This window comes from Sebastes umbrosus, chromosome 15, assembly GCF_015220745.1.
Source record: "Sebastes umbrosus isolate fSebUmb1 chromosome 15, fSebUmb1.pri, whole genome shotgun sequence".
In the NCBI taxonomy this organism is placed as follows: Eukaryota; Metazoa; Chordata; class Actinopteri; order Perciformes; family Sebastidae; genus Sebastes; species Sebastes umbrosus.
The window spans coordinates 14,956,321-14,979,800 of NC_051283.1; the positions used below are offsets into that span (position 1 = coordinate 14,956,321).

Consider the following 23,480-nt stretch of genomic DNA (forward strand, 5'->3'; position numbering starts at 1 on the left):
ATTTGTTTTCCTCAATGTGGCCCTAATACTCGTCGTACCATAGACCTACAACAATGATTAGTAAATATTAAAATGTAAACAAAAAACAGTTATTCATTTCCACTCATTTTTTTAAAAATCCACAGGGAACCACTGGAGGAGCTAAAGGAATAGTTTGAGTTGTTAAAATGCTAGCATCCATGACATCTACTGAAGCTTGACACTTCTGTAAAAAAAAAACTATTATAACATGTACGTTTCTTGTATAAATTATTTACAGTTTAGATACACTGACAAAGCTAACCAGTCTTTTCATTAAAAAAAAAATAAAAAAAAAATAGAAGGGGGGATCCGCGTGAAACGTTTCAACTTTGGTGTTACGTTGACGTGATCGGGAGGGGAACTATCTTGCTAGTTGAACTCTTCAGTGACGTCAGACGCACGCTACGCGCGCTCTCATCCTTTTGACCCGAATTCAAATCAAACAACCACAGAAAAGGTCTTTTTAGAGATAAAAAAACAAAACACATAGTCCTATGCCATGAAAGCTAACAATACTGGAATAGTTTAAAAAAATGTGAAACACAAAACTAGTTAGTAAAAACTTGTAAAAACGAGCAAAGACGTCACAGGAAGTGGCCTCGATGTGGGGGAGTATTTCCGGGTCACCAAAGACAGGTGAGCTAATTTGAAAGTATTTAAACAAACTTCTAACACCTAGCCCTGTTTGCTAGCTCAGTTATTGATATAAGAAAGACATAACAATGCATGCAGATGGTTCAACAAGGCCAAATAGTTTGTTGAGATTACTTGAAGCAGTAGAAAAAGACAGACTTTATGTTTTTAATTCTACAGGTGATTAAGTCCAGCCTCAAGCATCGGGCTTGAGGTGAAGACACCTACACAGGTAAGAGCTGAATGGTACATTTTCATAAACAATGTTGAATTGTGAATAAATAATGAAGTAATAAAAGAGCAACTAATGGGTAATTAAGCCTTATGTGTAACCTTATAGGCTATAATTAGTAGTAGAAACAGGTTTATTTAATGGCAAGGCAAGGCAGCTTTATTTGTATAGCACATTTCAGGGCAAGTCAAAGTGCTTTACATAAACATTCAAGAACATAGCGACAAAGTGCAAAATAACATTAAGACATAATTAAAACAGTTATAAAAACATTAAAGATTAGAAATTAAAAACAAGGTAAAAACAAAAGCTACGATAGAAGCTAAAATAGAGTATAACACACAAGAGTAGAAGCTTTAGTGCAGTATAAGATCATTATCTGGTTTAATAAAAGGCAGCAGCAAACAGGAAAGTGTTAAGCTTTAATTTAAAAGAACTCAGAGTTGGAGTTGGTCTTGCAGGTTTCTGGGAGCTTGTTCCAGATATTTGGTGCATAAAAACTGAACGCTGCTTCTGCATGTTTAGTTCTGACTCTGGGGACACTAAGCAGACCTGATCCAGATGAACCTGAGAGGTCTGGATGGTTCATAACATAGCAGGAGATCAGAAATGTATTTTGGCCCTAAACCATTTAGTGCTTTGTAAACCAGCAGGAGTATTTTGAATTATAAAGTGAGTGCAGCAGTGCTCAGTGCAGTCTTACTTCCTTCTGTGCACTGTGCATATGATATTGGGTGCAATGTATGCAGTGAATTATACGGTATGTACTGGATACTGTATGTTAAATACAATATATCTAGTGGTGATTTATATCCTCTGCACATGATGCCCTAAAGTCTTTTGAAGAAATTGGTTTGCTCATTTTAGTTTGTTTTAATAAGCTTTTATTTTTATTAATTGCATGTTTCCCTTCATTTTTTTTATTAGTGGCCTAATAAGGTGAGATCAAATTCCTCATCCATTTTTCTTTGTCAACATGTACATGGGTTTGCCACTATAGGCCTGAGCTCGAATTGCAGTTCCCCAGTTTGCCCACTGGTCGGCGCTGTTCACCACTAAATGTGTAGTAAACTGAGGGGCTGAGAGTTGATTTTGCATTCTCTGCAACACATAAGATTTAAGATGAGATAAGATACGATGAATCTTTAATGATCCCGTTGGGGGAAGCTGGTCAATTTTGGCATTTATTACTATACACGCCAATCAAAAGAGCAGTTTGCATTGATTTGAAAAATTGCTTATGTGTGAGGGGTAGCTGTTGTTGGAATATGTTTTATATAGCACATTAAATATATTGGATCAGCTGATAAATATATTGGACATTTAACACTGTTAAGATGTGTATATTTTAAGGAATGGGCTGGAATATTTCATCAGCTTTATGTTGCTGTTCAAATAGAAAATAATAAGTTATTCTGATTTATGTGTTAATGTGAGGTGATTGAAACATTTGCTGTCATTTTGAGGTTATTTGGCTGTAAAAATAAATAATAGAATAAATCTGATTTAATAAAAAATGCATAAATAAAGAATAATGAAAACAATCATAATAAGCGGTCAGGCCTTTTTGGGGTAAATGAGGTTTCTGTCCCTTCTAATTCATCCTCCTGAAAAACGTGGAAACCGATGACACGGCCAACACTTTAATTGCTCCCATTGATTGATCGTATAAAAACACAACAATGCCGCCTCATAGCCCGGGTGGTTTTCCCCCCTCTATAAGAAAGCTGGCTGAGTTGAATTGGGTGTAGCTGTGTCTGTGTTGCGTCCTTGGCCAATGGAACCAGATCCTCCCTGCAGTGCGTAAGAGCGCGTATTTAGGATTTAACCAAGTCTTTGCTGCGGGGCTGGCTGCAGTCTTCACCAAGAGCCCGACGGCCTGAGAGCCTTTTTCAACACAATGCCAGTGTAGTTTTTCCACACACCACTTTTGGAGTCAGACTGCATATCTTTTCGCTATAATCAAATAAAACAGAACCCACGCGTTCCATTCTCGAACCCACGCGTTCCATTTCTCGAAGTATGACTGGAGTATTCGATCGGAGGATAGTGAAAACTGCAGACTTCCAGAGCTCCTTCACGATGCATCATCCGTCTCAGGAATCTCCTACTTTACCGGAGTCCACCGCCACGGATTCTGGCTACTACAGTCCGGCCGGTGGAGTCACTCACGGCTACTGCTCGCCCAGCTCCACCTCGTACGGAAAGCCTCTGAATGCCTACCAGTACCAGTACCCAGGCGTCAATGGATCCGCTGGAAATTACTCGACAAAATCCTACACCGATTACAGCTCGTACACGACTCCAGCCTACCACCAGTATGCTGGGACTTACAGCAGAGTGCAAGCACAGCCGAGTCCACAAGGTAAGGGCCGCACATTTATTTTTTCATTATAGTAATAATAATATATAAAGAGTAGATTATTAGTGGATAGTCACCTATAGTTTGTCAAACATTTTATTATTATTTATTTGCATTTTTTTTCTGACTTTTCCTCATGCGTAAAATTAAAAAAAAGTGCAATCTGAAGCTAAATAAAGAATTAATTCTAATACATGTTTATTTGAAAACCACGTCATTCAATGTGTTTTTTGTTATTTCTAGAATATTTTGCCAGCTTGGAATTAATTTGGTTTATGAAATTGGATTTTCTTGTGAGTTTAAGAGACATAGGCGACAACCCACACAAAATATATATTGTTTGTTGTTTGTAATTATATTGCAATATAAGTGCAATTTTGTAGTAGTGCACACAATGCTTATTCTTGTTATGCTTATTTGAACAGAAAAAGAGACAATCGAGCCTGAGGTGAGGATGGTAAACGGCAAGCCGAAGAAAGTGAGGAAACCCCGGACCATCTACTCCAGCTTCCAGCTGGCCGCCCTGCAGAGGCGCTTCCAGAACACACAGTACCTGGCGCTGCCGGAGAGAGCCGAGCTGGCCGCCGGGCTGGGACTCACGCAAACACAGGTATGGGATGCTTTCTATGTTCACATTTTTTATTGGCACAAAAAGTACAATGGAGCAGTACAACTGTAAAGAAATTATGTTTTACATGTTTGAAACAGTGTTATCCTAGACCCGTGTATCCTACACCCCCCACTCCTCTGTTCCTCTTTGTAGTGATGGAAATAATGTTGCTACACATGGAAAGTTTGGTGATGTACACATGGAATTACATTAAATAATCCCAGAGAAGGGAAAACAAAAAGAAAATAAATACATAAATAGATGGATAAAAGAAATAACAATAGTGAATAGATCGAAAAGGAGTATATATACCTACACACACCTATATATATACACCGATATACTGTACACCTGTATACATACACACAAGTGGGATGCTTTCTTTACATATTTTCATTGTTTTAAATGTTTCTAATGTTTTGGTGCGCGTCGTTTCTGTGCGCCTTTTACGCACCGCCTCTGATTGTTTCTGAGGTTTATATGAGATATTAACCTGTTTTTTCGCTCTATTTTTCCAGGTAAAAATCTGGTTCCAGAACAGGAGATCAAAACTGAAGAAGATCATGAAAAACGGCGAGCTTCCACCGGAGCACAGCCCCAGCTCCAGCGACCCCATGGTGTGCAACTCTCCACAGTCTCCGGCCGTCTGGGACACACAGGGCCCCTCCAGGCCGCACAGCCTGCAGCCACAAAACATCAACACCACGGCGTCTAACTTTTTGGAAAGCTCGGGGTCATGGTACACCTCAGCCGGCAGCTCCATGACCGCCCACCTGCAGACCCCTAACTCGATACAGCACTCGTTGGCTCTTGGAGCAGGGACGTTATATTGAAAAAAAAACAAAAACAAAAAAAAAACCCTGTTGTTCATTTCAATTTTTTTTTTCTCCTTCTATGGGACTCGTGTTTCAAATTTTCAGAGGAATATGCAAATGTATTTGATGACAGTCATAGAAGAAAAAACGTGTAAAATGTGTAAATGTGTGCATGTAATTTATTGCATTTTTGGAAGACTATTAAACGTTTAAATGGACAATGGAAAACCTTTTGAAACGTCCGGCCTCACTGCAGTCTCTTGTTATTTTAACCCCTCAGTTATTTACACTGAAAATCACGACAAAAGACTCACAGACATAAATAAGGTTTGCAAGCCTCAGGTGACATTACAACACAAGGTTGTAAATCACTGCTGCTCCGTATTGAGATGAAGCTAGACAAATGTGGTAAATCTTAATAGCTTTCATTCGCCATAACTCCCAGGATTTATATTTATTTTGTGATTTTTATTTTTTTTATTTAAGATATTACACAGACGGAATTAACACTCGTCTTGGAGATGGGGATGACAAATATCTGCATTTTTTTTTTTTTATAAGGAATGCCTTTATTTTCACATTTATTTAACATTTGGAAAATAACATTTCACATGTATGACTTTATTAAACAAACATTAAGCAAAAATGTGTTATTATAAATACAATTTCTGAGAAAATGGCTATTACCACTTAACCTACCATAATAATATCTGGATTGAATACCAGTGTTTCTTGAACTGGATTGATTTGTCCTATAATATTACTGTTGTAATTTCTGCAAAAAATATTATTCTTAATAATTCTATAATATTTTATAAATTCTAATATTGTGTTTGTGGAAGTCAATAGTGGCTCATTTCCTTGATAATAGATCTGATTTATGGTGATATCTCAGATTTTTGTTTCTTATTGTTATAATAATCCATATTTTTTAAATATTAACCCAAAATTGTTAAAATTATCCCACAGTATTTTTGCTGTGTATTTACCCTCATATTCTGAATTATTATTATTATTATTATTATTATTATTATATTCACTGCTGCCTGTAATCGCCACCACACTGATCACCTTTTTATCACTCGTATTGTGTTTTAGTGGAGAACCTGATTGAGCTTTTCAGTCGCTTCCAGCTCGTCCTCTCCTCTCCTCGCTGCAGCAGCAGACAGTCTGCAGTCGCTCTCTCGCTTTGTGTCCCCTACAATTAGCCGCTTTGAATGGCAGAGAGGAGGCGAGGGGGGCGGCACGGAGATCTGAGACAATCCGCATTCCTGTGGGGGTAGACCGGCTCCAGAGCTCTGCCACTCCCGGCCGCAGCCCACCTTCCGGGGGAAATAAAAAAAAAGAAGAAAAAAAAAAGAAAAGAAAAGGAAAATCCTCCACAATTTCACCATGTTATTAGCAGGGCAGTAATACCAGCACTGCTGCAAAAGAAAAACAAAAAAAAAAACACTAAACAAACCGGTGCCACTGTGGGAAACATTGGGGGGGATTTGAAAATTGATCTAATTGAATTTGCGCACAGATATGAGTTTTTACGCACAAAATCCTCTCTGCATCTGACCACTGACCCATGCGTGTTACCATTTCCACCTGACACACAATCCTCTTCCTGAATGCAGCCTATACTGAATACACACACACACACACACACACACACACACACACACACACACACACACACACACACATATGCACACACACATACACTATTCTTAATCTAAAACGCCACCAACGCGCTCCTTGTTGTTGTTGTTTGCGGCCTAATTTCTGCTGCAGGCTAAACTCTAGTCCTGTAATTACAACTCGAGAAATTTAAATTTTTCACAGTGCACGTGCACGCTCTCAAGAACACTCAGGCGCGCGCACAGCCTCGTGCACATGATGCACACATAGGCCTTTATATCTCTCTACTGTATGTCCCACACTATCCACCTCACACACACACACACACACGCACACACACACACACACACACACACTAGTGGTGCCATTATATCGAGAGCCCCCCGTTTATTTCCAACCGAACATTTTCCACTCAGCTAGTTTTTCCTCCCCAGTTTTTGCAAATCGAGTCTAAATAATGACAGTTAGCTTTACTGGACAGCTTCAACTGTAACACTCCACAATAATTATTCTCCAGGATTAGGGCCTCCATTATCATAATCTGGACATTGACAATTACCTATAATTTGCAAAGATGCGCTTGGTTCTTGATTGCAGAGGGGCTTTTTTTTTTTTTTTTTTCTTTTTTCTCCCATGCAAGCTCGCCATCACTAAACAGTGACAGTAATAACAGCTAATTTTGCAGGCAATATATAAGAGCTTTACCGGGGTGTGCAAACACTTTCCCACCTGGATTTGCTTATTCAACCACCAGCAGTAAAAGCGAGCAGAGCCTTTTTTTGGGTTATCTGTGTTAGAGAAGCTGAAAGAGAGGTAAGGACCATGCAGTCTTCTATTTTACTGTCCTGTGATCTTAGTATAGAGGAAGAGGAGGCTGTGACACACTATTGGCAGTTTAATATTGTGACAGAGAAATGGATAGCATTTTCCTAAGATTTTATTTATTTTTTTATTTGTTGGATATAATATATTTGGATTGTGGATGTGTTTTATGAGGCTTGTTTAGCTGCACAGTTTATGTGTGAAATCTTGTCAGGTGCTATAGGAGCTTTTTTATTTGAGAAGCCTGCTGTATAGTGCATCAGATATAGAGCTCACAGAGCAAGAAGTGACCCATCCCTCTCTGCACCCCCACCCCCATATCTGTCACTCTGCTGCACTTTGCATCCATCCATCTATCTACCTACCTACCTACCAACCAACCCACCTATCTATTCCTCCATCTGATCAAACTCATCTGATTTATCTCATCAAAGCCTTTTTTTCCCCCCATTTGCAAAAACACCATGAAACGTGTCAGATCTCAGAGCTGAATAACCTCAACTGTGTATTTGTGAGCTCTGTTGATGTTTACTCGACTCTTTGCTCCGGGCTCCCTGCAGACCTGCAGATAGATCAGATCAGGGTGCACACATATGGCACCAGGAGCAGATATAGGCCCCCTTGCAGACTGATGGATGGGGGCCCATGCAGGTAGAAAGCTGAATGAATGTGCGCCAGTGGGACATCCGCGACTTGACAGCTGCATGAAGCTTTTCAGCAGTTGTAATTTCAGATAATATCCCGAGCGCTCACTCTTCTCGAGCAATTTGTATGTGAATAACCGAATAATTTCCCCCTTTTGTTCCATCTGTGCTACCTCAAATCCAAAATAAAGATGCCTTTTAGTATTAAAAGTGGTAGAAAATTACAGGTAATTATCTTTGACGGTAAAAACGCTGTAATCAGCGGGCTACATCAAAAATTACCCTAATTATGCCTGCATTTATGAGAATGGAAAAAAAAAAAAAAGCGCTCACTTGGATAAAAACCCCACAAATTGTCCCAAATATCTCCTTCATATTGAACGCCTGCTGCAGCTGGCTGCTTTGTTCAGCATCGATCCCGCGGAGCTTGGCATTTAACGGCCTGCATTAGGACGGAGAGAAGGGAGAAAACATTTTGTCAATACTTTCTAATAATTGAGGGTGAAATGACGAGATGAGCTGGACCTGGAGCAAATGTCTTTCGAGGTTGAATGTAGGCAGCAAGCGGAGGCAGGGTAAGTTCATTTCCTCCAGTGCGTTTGATCAAATCTATATACTCTATTTTGGATTTATTTAAAATGTTTTTACTCGAGATGCTTTTCACTGCAGCTCTGTGTCATTACCTTGTGTTCGTGTTGCACACACCATGGGGGACTGGGAAATAGGCCTAGTTATAATGAATGTCATGTTGGCCCAATATGAAGCATTAAAAAAAAAAAGGCCTAAAATGAATTTTATGAAATCATGCAACAGGCAGGCATCTGTTTTTGAGTCACGGTTTACTCAATCTGACAAAACATAAAAAGTGTATGTACAACTAAAATCGCAGATTATATTTACAGACAGACAATTTGCTTGGGTTTTGCATGTTGGAGGAGAGAAAACAAAAATCAAAAGCAGTCAGAGGAGTCCATCATACATGGCGAGAGAGGCTCCACATGGAGAGAGTTGTTATAAGCAGTTCTTTGCCAACCAAAAACAAGTGGCTCAAAATGTCACTGATAATATTTGGTATTATTGACGCTCAGATTTGTTGACATGAATGAAAAGCATAACAAAGATGCGAGCCCATACTGAACAGCCATGTAACGCTTAAAAAAAAAAAAAAAATGGTTAGTTCCCTTTTTGTTTTGTGTCATCACACCGAGGCTTGGCTGCGTTTTTATCCTTCAGCAGAAGAGGAGCAGCCTCCAGAGGTTTTTCTCTCCTCTCTCCTCTCTCCTCTCTCCAGCATCCAGTCTCTGCAGCTGACACAAATTGTAGGCTACGTTTGGAAACTGAGATCCGGAGGCCTCCAGACAGCTCACTGTGACCTTTCTCGCACTCATTCAGTCTATCTCTGCATTGAATCTTGATGTGGGGAGGAATACCAGTGAGAGTAGCCGGGCATGTAGCTGTTGGCCGGCATGTTTACTCCTTTGGAAGAGGCCGAGACGTCCCATATGGGAGGGATGGTTGGAGAGCGAGGAGACAGAGACATGGAGCCCGGCATGGGGTCGCTCTCGTGCGGGTTGCCTCCTTGCTTGAGCAGCTTCTTGAACTTTGACCTCTTATTCTGGAACCAAATCTTTACCTGCAAGGAGAGAGAAGGGGCGCGTAATTAGTGACCTGCAGAATGCATGGTTAGTTTCTGCAAGGTAAATACTATAAAGATCATTTCTAAAAAAAAAAAAAAAACACACAACCAAATAATAATATCATAATATTTTATTATAATAGAATAGAGACTTTATTGTCATTGTCATTGAAAACAACGAAAAACAGTTTAGCAGCTCTTGGCAGTAAAAGCAAACATTCAAATCAAAATGTAGACAAATAAATGGATCATAAAGAGCAGGTGCCATGATTATGGTTCAGCAGCTATAGTGTCAATAAAATAAAGTGTCAATATAATTCAATACATGATGGGTTTCCAGGACGTAAATTTCTACCTCATTACCTGGGTTTGTGTGAGTCCTAGAGAGGCAGCCAGCTCGGCGCGCTCCGGTAAAGCGAGGTACTGTGTTTGCTGGAACCGGTGGTTCAGTGCTTGAAGCTGCAAACTGGAATATATTGTCCGAGGTTTGCGAATCTTCTTGCCTTTCCCATTAAAACGAATTTCCCCGTTTTCAATCACCGTCGTTTTCTGCTGCTCTGCAACAAAAACAACCAATGTTAGTATTCAAAAACCACACAGCCATGGATGGATGGATGGATGGATGGGATATCTGCATTTCTGTTATGGGTGCAGGAAAAAATACAAACGTGTCTTAAAAAAAAAAAAACAGCTGAAATATCCAAGATGAATGAAAACTGTGTAAAAAATGAAAATTCGTGCCAGGTAAACGTTCTCACATTGCCTTTAAAAGTGCCGCGCATGCACAGCCACAATCCTCATACCGCTGTCATATTTAGGATATTGCTGGTAATGACATGTCAATTAAATGCTAATTACAACATTCAAGGCGCGCGGGCTGCCCTAATTTTCACGAGTAGTTGGTTGAGGATTTGCACGGTCGTGATGATCACACCCCGGTGCATTAAAACAGGTTTTGTGGTGGAAGGAGAAGTGAGGGGAGTGCTAAAAAGGGACTGAGAAAGGTAATATAGGCTGGATCTCGAATTATCCGCTGCCGTTTTTACGCACGGGGCTTTTTCTTCCATGTAATCGAACCACCTTCGAAAGATCATTCGAATGTCCGAATTTGGAACGAATCGCTCACCTAAGCTCGAAAGATCATTCGAATGTCCGAATTTGGAACGGCTGGAATTTTTTCTCCACTCTGGTGACTGCTGGTGAAAAGGGTTGTCTCTTTCTTACCTGTGCCGTCTAACCTTGTTTGTCCTCCCGTGTTGTTGTGATAGGATGGCAGGTACGGGCTGTGGTGCGGATGGCTCACGTAGGGGTACGGTAACGACCTGTTGTAGGTGTTGGTCCCGGTGTACACGCCGTTGTTGTCGTGCTGGTGGTGTGTGGCGTGTGAGCCGGAGTGGAGACAGTGCAGCGGGTAGTGGCCGCCGGCCATCGACGGAGAGCTCTGCTGTGAGTGCGACTGCTGTCCAAACTCCATGAAAGCAGACTTGGACGAGTCCTGAGCCTCCAGACCGTCAGCCATCGCAGTCATGGTCATCATCGAATTTTCTTGCCTTGAGAGCACTCACCCCCTCTCTCTCTCTCTCTCTCTCAAGACCAAATCGGTTTTCCCCCTCTCTCTTCTCGCTGCGCTGCAGATATTGTCCTATTAACACCCGATTTTTTTCCAGACGCGTCTTTTTATTTCCCACCCCACCTTGTCGTGTGATATTCAGCACTCAAAAGTGGCGGTAGGCATAAGTTAAGGGGAGAGATTTTTTAAGGTTGGATTCTGTTAAAATTGAGCCCCTTTGCTTCCAGACTTGATGCAGACACTACAAGTAAAATGGTTTGTCTCCAAAAGGGCAGCGCCTCCCGATTGGTCATCCAACCCAACGTCATCAGAGCTCTGTGCGCTTCACGGAGACTTGAGCTGGAGTTAACCCACCTTACCAGCTCCCACCACCACAACTATGGGGGGAATAATATATGGTGGTGGGGAAAAGACGCATAATTCCTACAGACAAGCTTCACACGTAAAAAACAGCTCTTTTTGGAGTCGATTTAGTTTTTTAACCCAAACCCCCCAAATTACGCACGACGCACAACATATAGCGCGCACTTTGATTTAGCCTCACTGCTATATGATGTGCCTCTTTTTTTTCTCAGCCTTTAACTCCTCCTCTCCTCAGGAATTAATTACTTATAGGAAAGCATCTAAGAAACATAATTTTTAACAATATTAAAGTCGATTTTCAAACCAATAAATACCAATAAATTATTTACAAGATAGCCAAAAATAGAAAAATATCCACCTTCGCAAGTCATTTATCATCGTTTGGAAGGATTCAGTATTTTATATCAAATTTATAAACAATTACAAAAGTGTAGAATATTCCAAGTCCTATTAGATATACATAATTTTTAACAATATTAAAGTAAAAAAATTGATTTTCAAACCAATAAATACCAATAAATTATTTACAAGATAGCCAAAAAATAGAAAATATCCACCTTCACAAGTCATTTAATCATCGTTTAGAAGGATTAAATATTTTATATCAAATTTATAAACAATTACAAAGTGTAGAATATTTCCCAGTCCTATTAAATATACATTTAAATATTTTCTTTTCTATACTTATTTATACTAGGGTGATCTGTTTTATGTCAAGGAAGCTCCTGAAACAGGTGGAAATATCCTTGGAAATTAAGTGTAAATATATCTACAACTCCACTACTTTTTAAATTTACAAATTAGAACTTCTTTTGTTAAAATTAAACATAAAATAAATCAAGTTTCAAGTTTATTTTTCATATGCATTTAAAAGTACATTGAAATGCATTTTACCCTGGCTCTCTCTCAGCCCTTAAAATCTATAAATAGTACAGCTGATAAATACTATAATAAATAAGACAATAAATGGTCATTGAATTATTTTTCCAGTGCAGTATTTGCTTTGATGTGTCTCCTAATGAGCAGTCCCTCTTTAAGCCCCCCTCTGCTCTGAGAGTAACATATATTATAACTGTTGCTACTGACCATATGATTAAGCATCTTCAGACAATTGAAAAATACAGCACATGTGACACATCAAATAACAATATGCCTGAGGTACAATAGGTTATTTTGCACATAGAAGGGTGGATACCGTGATGAACTGACAGTGTCTTTTATCCCTGTTGTAACATGAGGCCCGATAGGGTCCTCAATATATGTAAATTATACAGTTCGCCTTTTGAGAGCTGCGATTCATGCATATAAGAATAAAACGCTATTTCCTCTTTTGCACCACTTTCAGTACATTCCTTTTTCAACCCCAAAAAGTGGCGATGAAAAATAATTATGGTTGCAATCAAGTTACTACGAAAACCTATTTGATTAGCTGGCCACACTTTACTCAAATTGCAGCTATAAAATTAAGAACAATTCGCCTGTAATGATTATGGACTTGGATTTATTTTGGGGAGGGTTGGAATAAAAGTGGATATAGCATAAATTATCCCCCTAATTATACGCCAGTGTCGCCTCAATTATCCTCTTATCAAAAATGGTTGTCTAAATGCAGCGTTTAGTTTCAATTTTCTCTCCTTTTTTCTGTAACAAGAACTTGGGTACCTTGCTATTATCGTCAGCTACGGGTTGTTATTTACTTTGTGGGGATTTAAAAAGTGCACACAACCCAGCCTGGATAATCATTTTTCCAGCAGCGGACCAGGAGAGGAGCACACAGAGGCACAGAGACATGCACCACCACATGGATTTATTTCATGCTTTTTATTTAAAAATCAGTGGTGCTTCTTTGTCTCCAGGAGGGCTGCAGGTAAGAGCTTCATTTGGATGCTCTTTTACGCGCACTGACACCGATGGATGATTGCATCTCCTCTGATAAATTCTGTGTTTTTAGTTGCACAGTGCAGACCTTTTGCAGCACACCTTTGGTCACCCCTCAGTGATCTAACATAGTGGCCAGTGTTCCACTTGGACACGCAGAAGAGAAACCAGATCCTATACCTTTTCTAATCGCCTGCTGCTGCTACACAAAGACGTACATTTTTGCAAAGGGATGTTAGTTGCTTCCTTCATTAAGACATCTTCATCTTTTTTGCAGCATCATCTGCGTGCACACCGCAGGATTATGAAGTATAATGTCAAAGTCTTGGTGTTCCCTTAGGCGCTGCGTTGGGAAGGCTCACTGAGATTAAGACGAAAGTGGTGAAAGGACGGATTTGTTTGAATGGAGAGAACATGACATGCTCGACCTTTTTGAAATGTTTAAGATGTTATAGCCTCTTGCATGCATGCTGACAACCGTGTCTGATTGCAAGCAAACCACATGGCCTATTGCAGGATGTTATCAGTGGACACGATCTATAAATCGTTTTCGTTTAAAATCCAAAAATGTTTGGCAAATTTCGTTAAACGACACATCATACCCTCTTCTTCTTCTTACTCCACCTGCTATATATCATGCCCCCCACCATGTTGTACTCTGCCCTATTAGGGAGTTCATAGCCTCATTCTGGAGAGAAATTATTTCATATTTCACTTCGTCAAAATGTCAATCACCAAAAAAAAAAAAATGAAACAGCTGCAAATCTAGAAATCACTTTGTCCCTAAGTAGATGATTGACCTTCAGCACAATCAATGGCCGTGGTGGTTTAACAGAAGTGGTCTTTTATTTCCAGCTGTCTTATAAAACGCTGATGAATGACTCTCTAAAATCACTCCAGGCCTGGGATTTCCCCTCACATCACTGTCTACAATCGGGATGCATGAAAACTGAGAATATTTTACACTGTATAGGTGTATAACCAGGCGTTTTTTTTTATTATTATGATTAACACAGTCACAGTTTAATTATTATTAAGGATAAGGCACCTTTACCCAGATTGGTAATATCAATACGCAAGGTCCTTTACGCACAGACAGTATAACATAAGATAACATAAGATAAGATAAGATAAGATATAATTTTATTGTCCCCGTTGGGAAATTTTTCCTGCAATTACAAACACTAAATTAAAACAGCATCAACAACAATAATACACAATTCCACATCAGACAGGGAAACAGTTCCACAGAAAGAGATGTTTCAACACATACAGAGTCCATAATGGCACATACTATCACACACACACACACACCATGGCAGGTATTGCACCCTGGTAGTGCACTGCACCGTCTATACCGTCTTGCCCATATTGCACAGACAATAGCCCAATATTACACAGATGCAACATATTGCAACATGGTAGATTAATGCACAAATTGCCACTAGGGCTTTTAAAAAAAGATCTAAAATAGATCTCTCTTATCTCATCCTCCTCCTCTCTCTGGATGTGTGTCACTGACTGTTTTTTCTTGTCTATATTCTGGCCACATGTGTTAATCACATCTTTACCCAGATTGGTAATATCAATACGCAAGGTCCTTTACGCACAAAACAGTATAACATGGTAGATTAATGCACAAATTGCCACCAGAGCAGTTAAAAAAAGATCTAAAATAGACCTCTCTTCTCTCTCCTCCTCTCTCTGAATGTGTGTCACTGACTGTTTTTTCTTGTCTATATTCTGGCCACATGTGTTAATCACATCTGAGCGTTAACATGGAGCTCCAGGTTATAATTGTAGAGAGAGAGGCTGGGCTGTTTGCGGTCGGTTTGCCTCTAACAGCTATTGACTGGCTCGCATGGAAAGCCACCTCCTTTGGCTGCTCGGGGATGGAGATCCGGGCGGTTTTTGGGGACGCTGAGGCTTGTCACTGTGCAGACAGAGACCGGGAGACACTTAAACAACATGTCTCCCATGTCTCCGCAGCGCAAAAAGCCACTGGCGCTGCACAGAACAGACAGCCAGGCGTCGACATCATGCTCTTCTCCATCTCTGTGTGCAGATGCATGCTCCACACAGCTGTCAGTATAACACGGTTCATTGTAACTAGATTCAGAGGGAGCACCCCCACCCCCATCAGCCCAAAATGATCACCGATCAGCCCTTTAATGCTCCAGTAGAACTCATCCGTGTCCAAATGGTGGCGCGCGCCGCTTTTACGCACACAAATTGCGCACAGCGCAGCGCGCGCTAATGCAAAACCCACTTATGCAAAAGCTTTGATGTGTGTTTTGTAAAAAAGCGTGCAACTACAACCAAGAAAAATTAGTGCGGTTTTGTCATAAAGAAAGAGGAACCATGCGCTCCCGAGCCAGACGACTGTTTACAATAAGTTTGCATCATAAATTAGGATCGCATTATCTCTCCAGTAAATAGATAAAATTGGCATATTATGCATGGCCTCCAGGTGCAGGAGGGCCTTCAGATGGACCCGGCGTATAGCGTGTTGGTTAGTGGAGCTAAATGACCACAAATAAGCAAAAAAGGCCTGCGCCACTGAGTCCTCACAGCCTCTCACGGACTAATGGATTTAATTTGGCACGACTGAAGCTGCACTGGTCCTAATTAAGACTGCTTGTTTCTCTTGTCGCCTCCTCTCACTGCATGTTTAGGGTCCAGCTGAGTGATTGCATCGCTCGGTTTAACTGAAGCAGTCCTATATGGTTTTTATATATGCTCATGTTATTTGTTTCTGAAATAAGGAACAAAAATACACCTGAAATTCAGTCATTTGGGCGAAGTGTAACAATAGAATATGTATGATAATCCTGATCAACAGAAGGCTGTAAAAATGGCAACAACATCTTACATTTCTTATCCTTTTAATTTTTTCTTTTAACCTATACTTTTATATTCTTTTATTCGTTTTTTATCTTATGCACTTTGTGCTCTTTTATCTCGCTTTTATAAATGTAAAGCACTTTGAATTGCCTTTGTGTATGAAATGTGCTATATAAATAAACTTGCCTTGCCTTGCCTTATCAATATTATTAAGAACATAAATGGAGAAATAGCTAACATATTTTTGGCAGTTTTAAGCCCATATAGGTTATATATATTTATCAGTTTATAGGCTCAATGCTGCTGTTTAATGTCTATAAGACCTGATTAACACGCCTGACTCTATGATCCTGTAGTCTATATAACAAAGGAGCTATATCCAAAAAGTTAATCTGAATTTTATGTTGGTGACAAATAAGACTATAGTGCATTGGTCCCCCCCTTTTTTCTTTTTTTTTCTCCCTCTCTCGACTTTAATACGCCACATTATTAGGTCTGACAGCACAGTGGTCGGTCTTGAAGGAGAGGATTTGGTCGATAGATGACAGACAGGAAGGCCAGCAATCATGGGCTCTTTTTTTTTTTTTTATCAGAATGTACTGTTCGATGCCGTTTATCCCTGATGATAGAAAATTGCTCTGTTGCCAGGACGCTGCCGCCGAAATAGAGGGCAGGAGCAACATTTCCATTTTCCTGTTTGAAAGCCATTGAAATGAATTAGTAAAAAATGAAAAAAAAGAGGAAAAATGAGAAAGAATCCCCTGGTAAACAAAGGAGAGCAAACAAAGATACCATTTTCTTGTTTTTTCTTTTTTTTTACAGAGAATCCACCCTCCTCATTTCCCCTGTTTTTTTTTTCTTCTCTTCTTCTTCTTCCTGCAGCAGCAGAGTGAGGGTTTTACTTCAACAGTTGCAAATCACATGCTTGGCTTCTAATGTAGTCCGAGGCCTGGGCCTATACTTCAAAGACAATCATTTATTTCACCAACCTCCAGGAATAATTACAGCGCCTTTTCATCTGAGGGGGAAAAAAGAGAGAGAGGGAGAAATTAAGAAAGAATACTTGACAACGAGGAGCATTAAACAAACTCCTGAAATATTGAATAACTATAAGCACAAATGAACAGGAACGTGTCACAGTAGAGAAAAAAAAAGAATATTAAAGGACGAAATCTGATTTTATCAGAATTTAGAAAGCGTTTGGACTTGATCACACATAATAAGCTAAAACATACATGTGCCTGCGTCAATTATGGCAAGGTCTTTGCTTTTTATTATGTTATTCTCACGCATTTTACGTCGAAATAATAATAATAATAATAATAATATTATTAATTATAATAATAATAATAATAATACATTTATTTATATAGCACAAGACAATAAAAGCAGATAAATAAAGTAAAAGATATGGTAACTGTTAAAACAGAACATCAGACAATAAAAGCACAAATATGGTAACATATATATTATTAAATATATTATTCATATTATTGTTATTATTAGTGAGGCTATTATTCTTGATGTTTATCACTTCGTTTCAAGTGTTGTATCTTGTATTTGGCATCATGTTGCAGACATTTTTTTAGTGTCTGCAACATGAGTAAATAAATATTTCTTAAACTAAATATAACAGAAATCTTATTATAATAAAAAAAAAACAAGTATAATATCAGGATGGAGGATATTTTTTATGCATCTTATGGGGGATTTTTTCGTTCAGGTAATAATATAATTAACTGCAATAATGTGAGGATTATTTCTCAGTGACACAGACGGATCCTGTGGAGAGCAGGTCTGAGTCCGAGCAGGCAGGTGGTTTGAGCGCGCCTCCAGTGCGCGCCACACACTGCATGGAGCCTGATAGAGAAATGACACTGGATTATAGTGGACCATTAATAAGGGATTAAATATATTGTGCAAGGATACTAAATTGTCCCACCATAACTATGTCAGTCCTATAGGAGCATATAACAAGCTTGTGGGAGCTAAAATGGATGGATTCTTAATGAGGTTTGGTAGCAACCATACAGTGTATACTAATCTATGAGGGATAAATAAAAGGATGTTTTTACTGAATAATTGAGAAATAAACAAAATTCCTTACACATGCATCCAAAGACAAATAAATAAGGTGATGCTTTGTATAGGCCATGATGTGAGCACATGTTTATGAGCCTGCATAAACATGTTAAGTGTAATCTTTATTAGATAATAATGACACTGAGACTTAAGATGTGGAGCATATGCTGGATAAATAAAGCCACCATCACCAATTAAAATCTCACTTAGACCTGAGGTTCAAACGCAACCAGATGAACCTCATAAAAGAGGAATAAACACTGAGAAAGAAGACTAAACTCTTCATGAAGTGCTAGAGAAAACATAGACTGCTATTGATCTTATCCATGATTAAACTTGTGTTAAATACTGAAAAATCCTGTTGGTGGGAATATTTATTATGCATCTCTCACACACACATAATATCCTCAATGCAAGCTAATAAAATAGTGTGTGTGTGTGTGTTTGTGTGGCTGGCTGGCTCTCATGCAGGAATGAATGCCCCACTGGAGGAAGTGCTGCACACAATAGCCAACACTGACTGCAAAATAAAAGAGCCTGAAATTTAAGAGCACTGTGTGAACCCAAGTGGAAAAAAAGTGAAGAGAAAAGGGAGTCACACCTGGTGAGATGTGGCGTGGTGGACGAGGACACTGCTCGGGTTCTCATGAGCTGTGTATGGGGTTGTAGGAGTTTGTCAGGTAATAGCTGAGGACCTTTGTCTGCTGCACCTTAAGACACTCCTACCTGAAACTGCAGTTCAGGCCAGGCTGGGTTTTGGTTTGGTCTTGTGCTCTGCTCTCTTGAGTCATCGTCTTGCTCACAGAAAGCTGGATTAACAGAGATCATTGTGTGGTATTTGTGCATTTTTTACCAAGAGTATAGGCCTGAAATCCAAAGTTCAGATTCTGAGTCAGTCATTTCTTGTTTTGCAGTGAAGAAAAGAAGGAAAAAATCCTCCTCAGGCTGTCTAGTTAGTAAAAGACCTATAAAATGATCTATTTAAAAAAAAAATTCTCCTTTGAAGACGGATCACATTTTCTTTGCTCCATAATTTAATTCTACCCTGAAAAATAATCCTAAAGCTGAAAGATTCCAATTAGAAAACATGTTTTTGTGTTCAATAACATTAAATATCATATTTTTTTTTTGCCTCACAGCTCTTACCTGCATCCTCATCACCATTAATATTATTACTATTATTATTATTAGCTGGCTCTCGATGTTTATTTTGGTGCTTCTGTTGTTGCTGCTATTACCATAATCATCATCATTACATTCATCACCAGTTCGTTTTAAATCTTGCATTTGCTATCATACTGCAGCTGATCTTTAAAACAATCCCGTAAAACACACAAATATAAAACAGGAAAAATAGGAATATTAGAAAAAAACCTGAATATTACAAAATTATTGTTGTAGAAGGTATAAAAAACAAGCATATCAGAATACACTCACCACTGAGCTCTATACAGACACATTTAAAATCCCTTAAATAATGCCACACATGATTATATAAGCTACTGCACATTATTAATACACTAAATTGGCTACACTGTGATGCACATATATAATGTAGAGGAAGGCCATTCACGTTACTTGTTTTCAGCTAAAAACTGATAATTAAACAAGAACATCTTTAGATTTTTTGGAGAAAATAAACAATTAAAAACAGACAAAATCTCATAAATTCAACTGTCTCTCACATTTTGTGACATGCACCATGGTAAGAAATGCATTTATGAATCAACCATATAAACATCACTTGGGCCTTGATAATTCAAATATAATCTTATAAACTGCTGTGAATCACTTGTAAGCAGGACAGTCCAGGGCTCCTCTTAGTTAACAAACTGCAGATCACAGATCAGCGCAATGACTTGGCCAGGAGATCATTTCTATAACCAGCCTCATAATATCATAGTTATTAATTCGTTGGCTGGAAAGCCCTCCGAGCCTTTATTTTCATTTGCTCTGAACTGTCAGATTCGAGTGGAGAGATTTTTTTAGGACTTTGTCCATTTTGGTGAAGTGAAGGTAGCCAATTATTGTCATCATTGCCCTTGAAAATGCATTACGCCTCACCTGAGGGCTCACTCAATCAAAGAGACTGAAGGGCCGATTAACAGATGACTTCTGACCTTAATCCATCGCAGCAAAATCATCCAAAAGAGCCAGACGGCAATCAACATTTCTCCTTCAGCCTCATGTTGCAAACTTTCTTATTGTTGACATCTAACCTTGGGCATCATAATGGCGGTTCTGGGTTTGGGACCTTGAATGTTGGATTGGCCACATTCACTCTAAGTTTATTCAACCTTGAATATTTCCATCAAAGAGTCCATCAAACAGAACGATTACAGTTTGTGAACCTCTTTTTAAATTTTATGAAAAATGTGTCAACTGTACTTTAAGTCTTTTATTTCACATTTATTAGCAGTACATACGCATTTAATAAATGGTTCACTATAATAGTTGTAAGTAGATATAAGTGTTATTTAATGTTCAGTATTTGTCCACAATTATGTTCATTTTATTTAAGGATCCCCATTAGAATCACATGGATGTGCCTCTAGTCTTTCTGGGGTCCTGAACATAAAAATACAATACAGACATACAATAAGTACAGATGGACAATGCAGACAATCTATAAAATATGAACAATTAAATATACTCCTGTGACGACATAGTTTATATTATTACAACAGTGTTTTACTATATTGTTATTAGGGATGTATCGATACCGATATCGGGTATCAGATATCGGTGACAATGGGGCCGATGTATTCAATTAAATTCTATGTTTATATACTATATACGTTATACACTGGAATTTTAATTCCCATTTAAGTTTTGACGAATTTGTTGCTACATTAAAAAAGTTTACACTTGAATTGAAATTCCTGTTAATTTTGAAGATTGTTTATCAAGTTATTGATGTACAATTTATCATTTAAATAATAAATAACAATTCAGTAAATTTATATCTAATGTATTTATTTGTTACATTTTGTTTTTCAATGCTAGGAAAGCAATGTTTAAGTTAAGCCTGAAGTTGCCTTACACATAAAAGAATGATCCCAGTCACTTCCACACAGTGAGGGATACAGATTAATAATAAAACGCTGATATCGGATCGGTACTCGGTATCGACCGATACCCAAAGCCCAGGTATCGCTATCGGTATCGGGACTGAAAAAGTCGGACCGGTGCATCCCTAATTGTTATTCACTTATATCTGCTTACAACATCATTATAATGCTTTACAAACCATTTCCTAAATGTTTATATACTGTTTATAAATGGTTAATATTATGACTTTGTGTAAATTGTTGCCCTTTAAGGTCAGTTCAGATGATTTAAAATGAGCTAAATCAAAGAAAATTACTGACACAATATGGTGTTGACAGAGGGTTTAAAATCAATCTATCAAAATGTTTTAAGTAAAAAAATAAATAAATCAAGAAATAACAACCCATCTTTGCATCATTATACCTGAAACTACAGCATGGTCTGCACTTTGAATTCAATTTAAACCAACTGCCTTCTGCCAGGCGTTCTCTGGTGTATTGTGGGTCTGGCATTAGCAGCTTCCTCACCTGGGGAATTTTTTTTCCACCTGACTAATTAAAATGAGCACAAAGCAAGTGAATATAATGTTTTTTAATTTCAACAGCAAATCGGCAAAAGGTGAAATATATTTTTTATTATGAATAACGTTTTTTTTTCTCTTTGTCTTCCCCTCTCCAATATCTCCCCCTGGCTTTTCCATCACGCCCACCTTCCTCTCATGTTCTCCCCCCACATGCATGTCCAGCCACTGGTCTCCATCTCCCCTCTCCATCGTCCTCTTCATACCCACTCTACCCCTCTCTTCCTTTCCCCTCAACCTCGCTCCCTCTCCCTAACCCCACACCTCTCTCTCCCCCCTTTTCCTTCACAACCCTCCCCCCGATAGGTACGCCTCCATCCCCTCTTGGCAGCTCCATCTCCTCCTCGCCTCGCCTCCCCCCTGTCTCTCTCCTCCCTCTCCCTGGTTGGTTTCCACAGCTGTGGTGAGTGAGGGGCAGATGACCGGAGAATTGGCCCCTGGGAGAGCGCTGAGCCATCCTGGTGCTATTAGGCTCGTGGCTAATAATAGGTGTTTCAGACCAGGGGAAGATCAATCAGGGGGAATCATGGGGAATGTTCGGAGCAGCGCTTTTTACACATCGGCCCAGATGGATGAAATTACACTTGTCAGTTTTTAGTTGCATTACTCCCAAATTGGTTGTCTACTCTTTTTTTTCTCTCTCTCTCCCTCCCTCCCTCACTCTCTCTCTCTCTTCTCTCCTTTCTCTCTCTTTGCCCTCATTCATGTGTCAGTGGCCTGCTAAAGGGATTCAATGGCGAAATCCCTGTCATTTTTGTCTTTTCCCTGTTTAGCCCCTCAGCCAGCAACTCTGTTTCCTGCATACGCACTTAGAAGAAATCAGTTTAAGATCTCGTCTTATGGCTTGGGCAATTTCCATGTTAAAGGCAAGTGTGCAACTGACAGTCGGTATGTGCTCCGCATGTATAAATAAAACTATTTGATTCTCAAACACTCGAAACGATTAGTCGATGAACAGAAATTGAATCAGTAAATATTTTGATTAGGGCTGTAAGGAAATATCGATACACATGAGTATCGTGATATTATTTTGCGATGCTGTATCGACTCTCCAAAACGCTGTATTGATTTTTAATTAACCTCTTAAAAATCCAACGGCTGACCCGGACGGTATTCTGTCTTTCGGAGGTTGTAGCGGGCTCAGTTTTAAAGCTAGAGTGAAGCTACTGGTATCATATGAAACTAGAAAAACCTAAGGTTGGCATGTTATACTTGCATGTCAGAAAGGAGGCTTAATAACGCTCTGAAGTTACGCTACATTTTGATGAGGAAAAACTGGCATGGCCATTTTCAAAGAGGTCCCTTGACCTCTGACCTCAAGATATGTGAATGTAAATGGGTTCTATGGGTACCCACGAGTCTCCCCTTTACAGACATGCCCACTTTATGATAATCACATGCAGTTTGGGGTGAAAACCATGCAGTTTTTTGCATGCAGTACAAATGTTATTTTCACCTATTCTAACATGGTCTATTTGGGGTCTTAATACAATGACAGTTTTCCTAAAATAAGATTTGAAAAAATTCACAATATATCGCCTTGCTTACAGTATCGTAATATAGTGAATCATTACCCCTGTATCATGATACGTATCTTATCGCTAGATTATTGCTAGTACACAGCTCTAATTTTGATAATCGATTAATTATTTGCAAGCTTTTTCCAATGTGAGCATGTGCTGATTTTGTCTGTTTCATATCAAAGTAAGTT

At 39.1% G+C, this 23,480-nt stretch overlaps 2 protein-coding genes and 1 long non-coding RNA gene across 3 annotated transcripts; 2 read left to right on the top strand and 1 right to left on the bottom strand.

Moving 5' to 3' along the window:
• Positions 1–177: 177 nt before the first annotated feature.
• LOC119503482 lies at positions 178–969 on the top strand. The gene is made up of 2 exons (XR_005210329.1): positions 178–657; positions 835–969. It is a non-coding gene; the product is annotated as an uncharacterized LOC119503482 (long non-coding RNA).
• Positions 970–1,489: 520 nt separating this feature from the next.
• Positions 1,490–4,901, top strand: dlx5a (distal-less homeobox 5a). Its single transcript, XM_037795300.1, has 3 exons — positions 1,490–3,251; positions 3,674–3,858; positions 4,377–4,901. The coding sequence occupies exons 1-3, from the start codon at positions 2,909–2,911 to the stop codon at positions 4,689–4,691; spliced, it is 843 nt and encodes a 280-aa protein (XP_037651228.1). The 5' UTR covers positions 1,490–2,908; the 3' UTR covers positions 4,692–4,901.
• A 3,686-nt stretch (positions 4,902–8,587) lies between these two features.
• Positions 8,588–11,526, bottom strand: dlx6a (distal-less homeobox 6a). The gene is made up of 3 exons (XM_037795301.1): positions 10,626–11,526; positions 9,765–9,958; positions 8,588–9,398 (listed from the first exon to the last, which is right to left on the bottom strand). The coding sequence occupies exons 1-3, from the start codon at positions 10,936–10,938 to the stop codon at positions 9,159–9,161; spliced, it is 747 nt and encodes a 248-aa protein (XP_037651229.1). The 5' UTR covers positions 10,939–11,526; the 3' UTR covers positions 8,588–9,158.
• Positions 11,527–23,480: the final 11,954 nt, after the last annotated feature.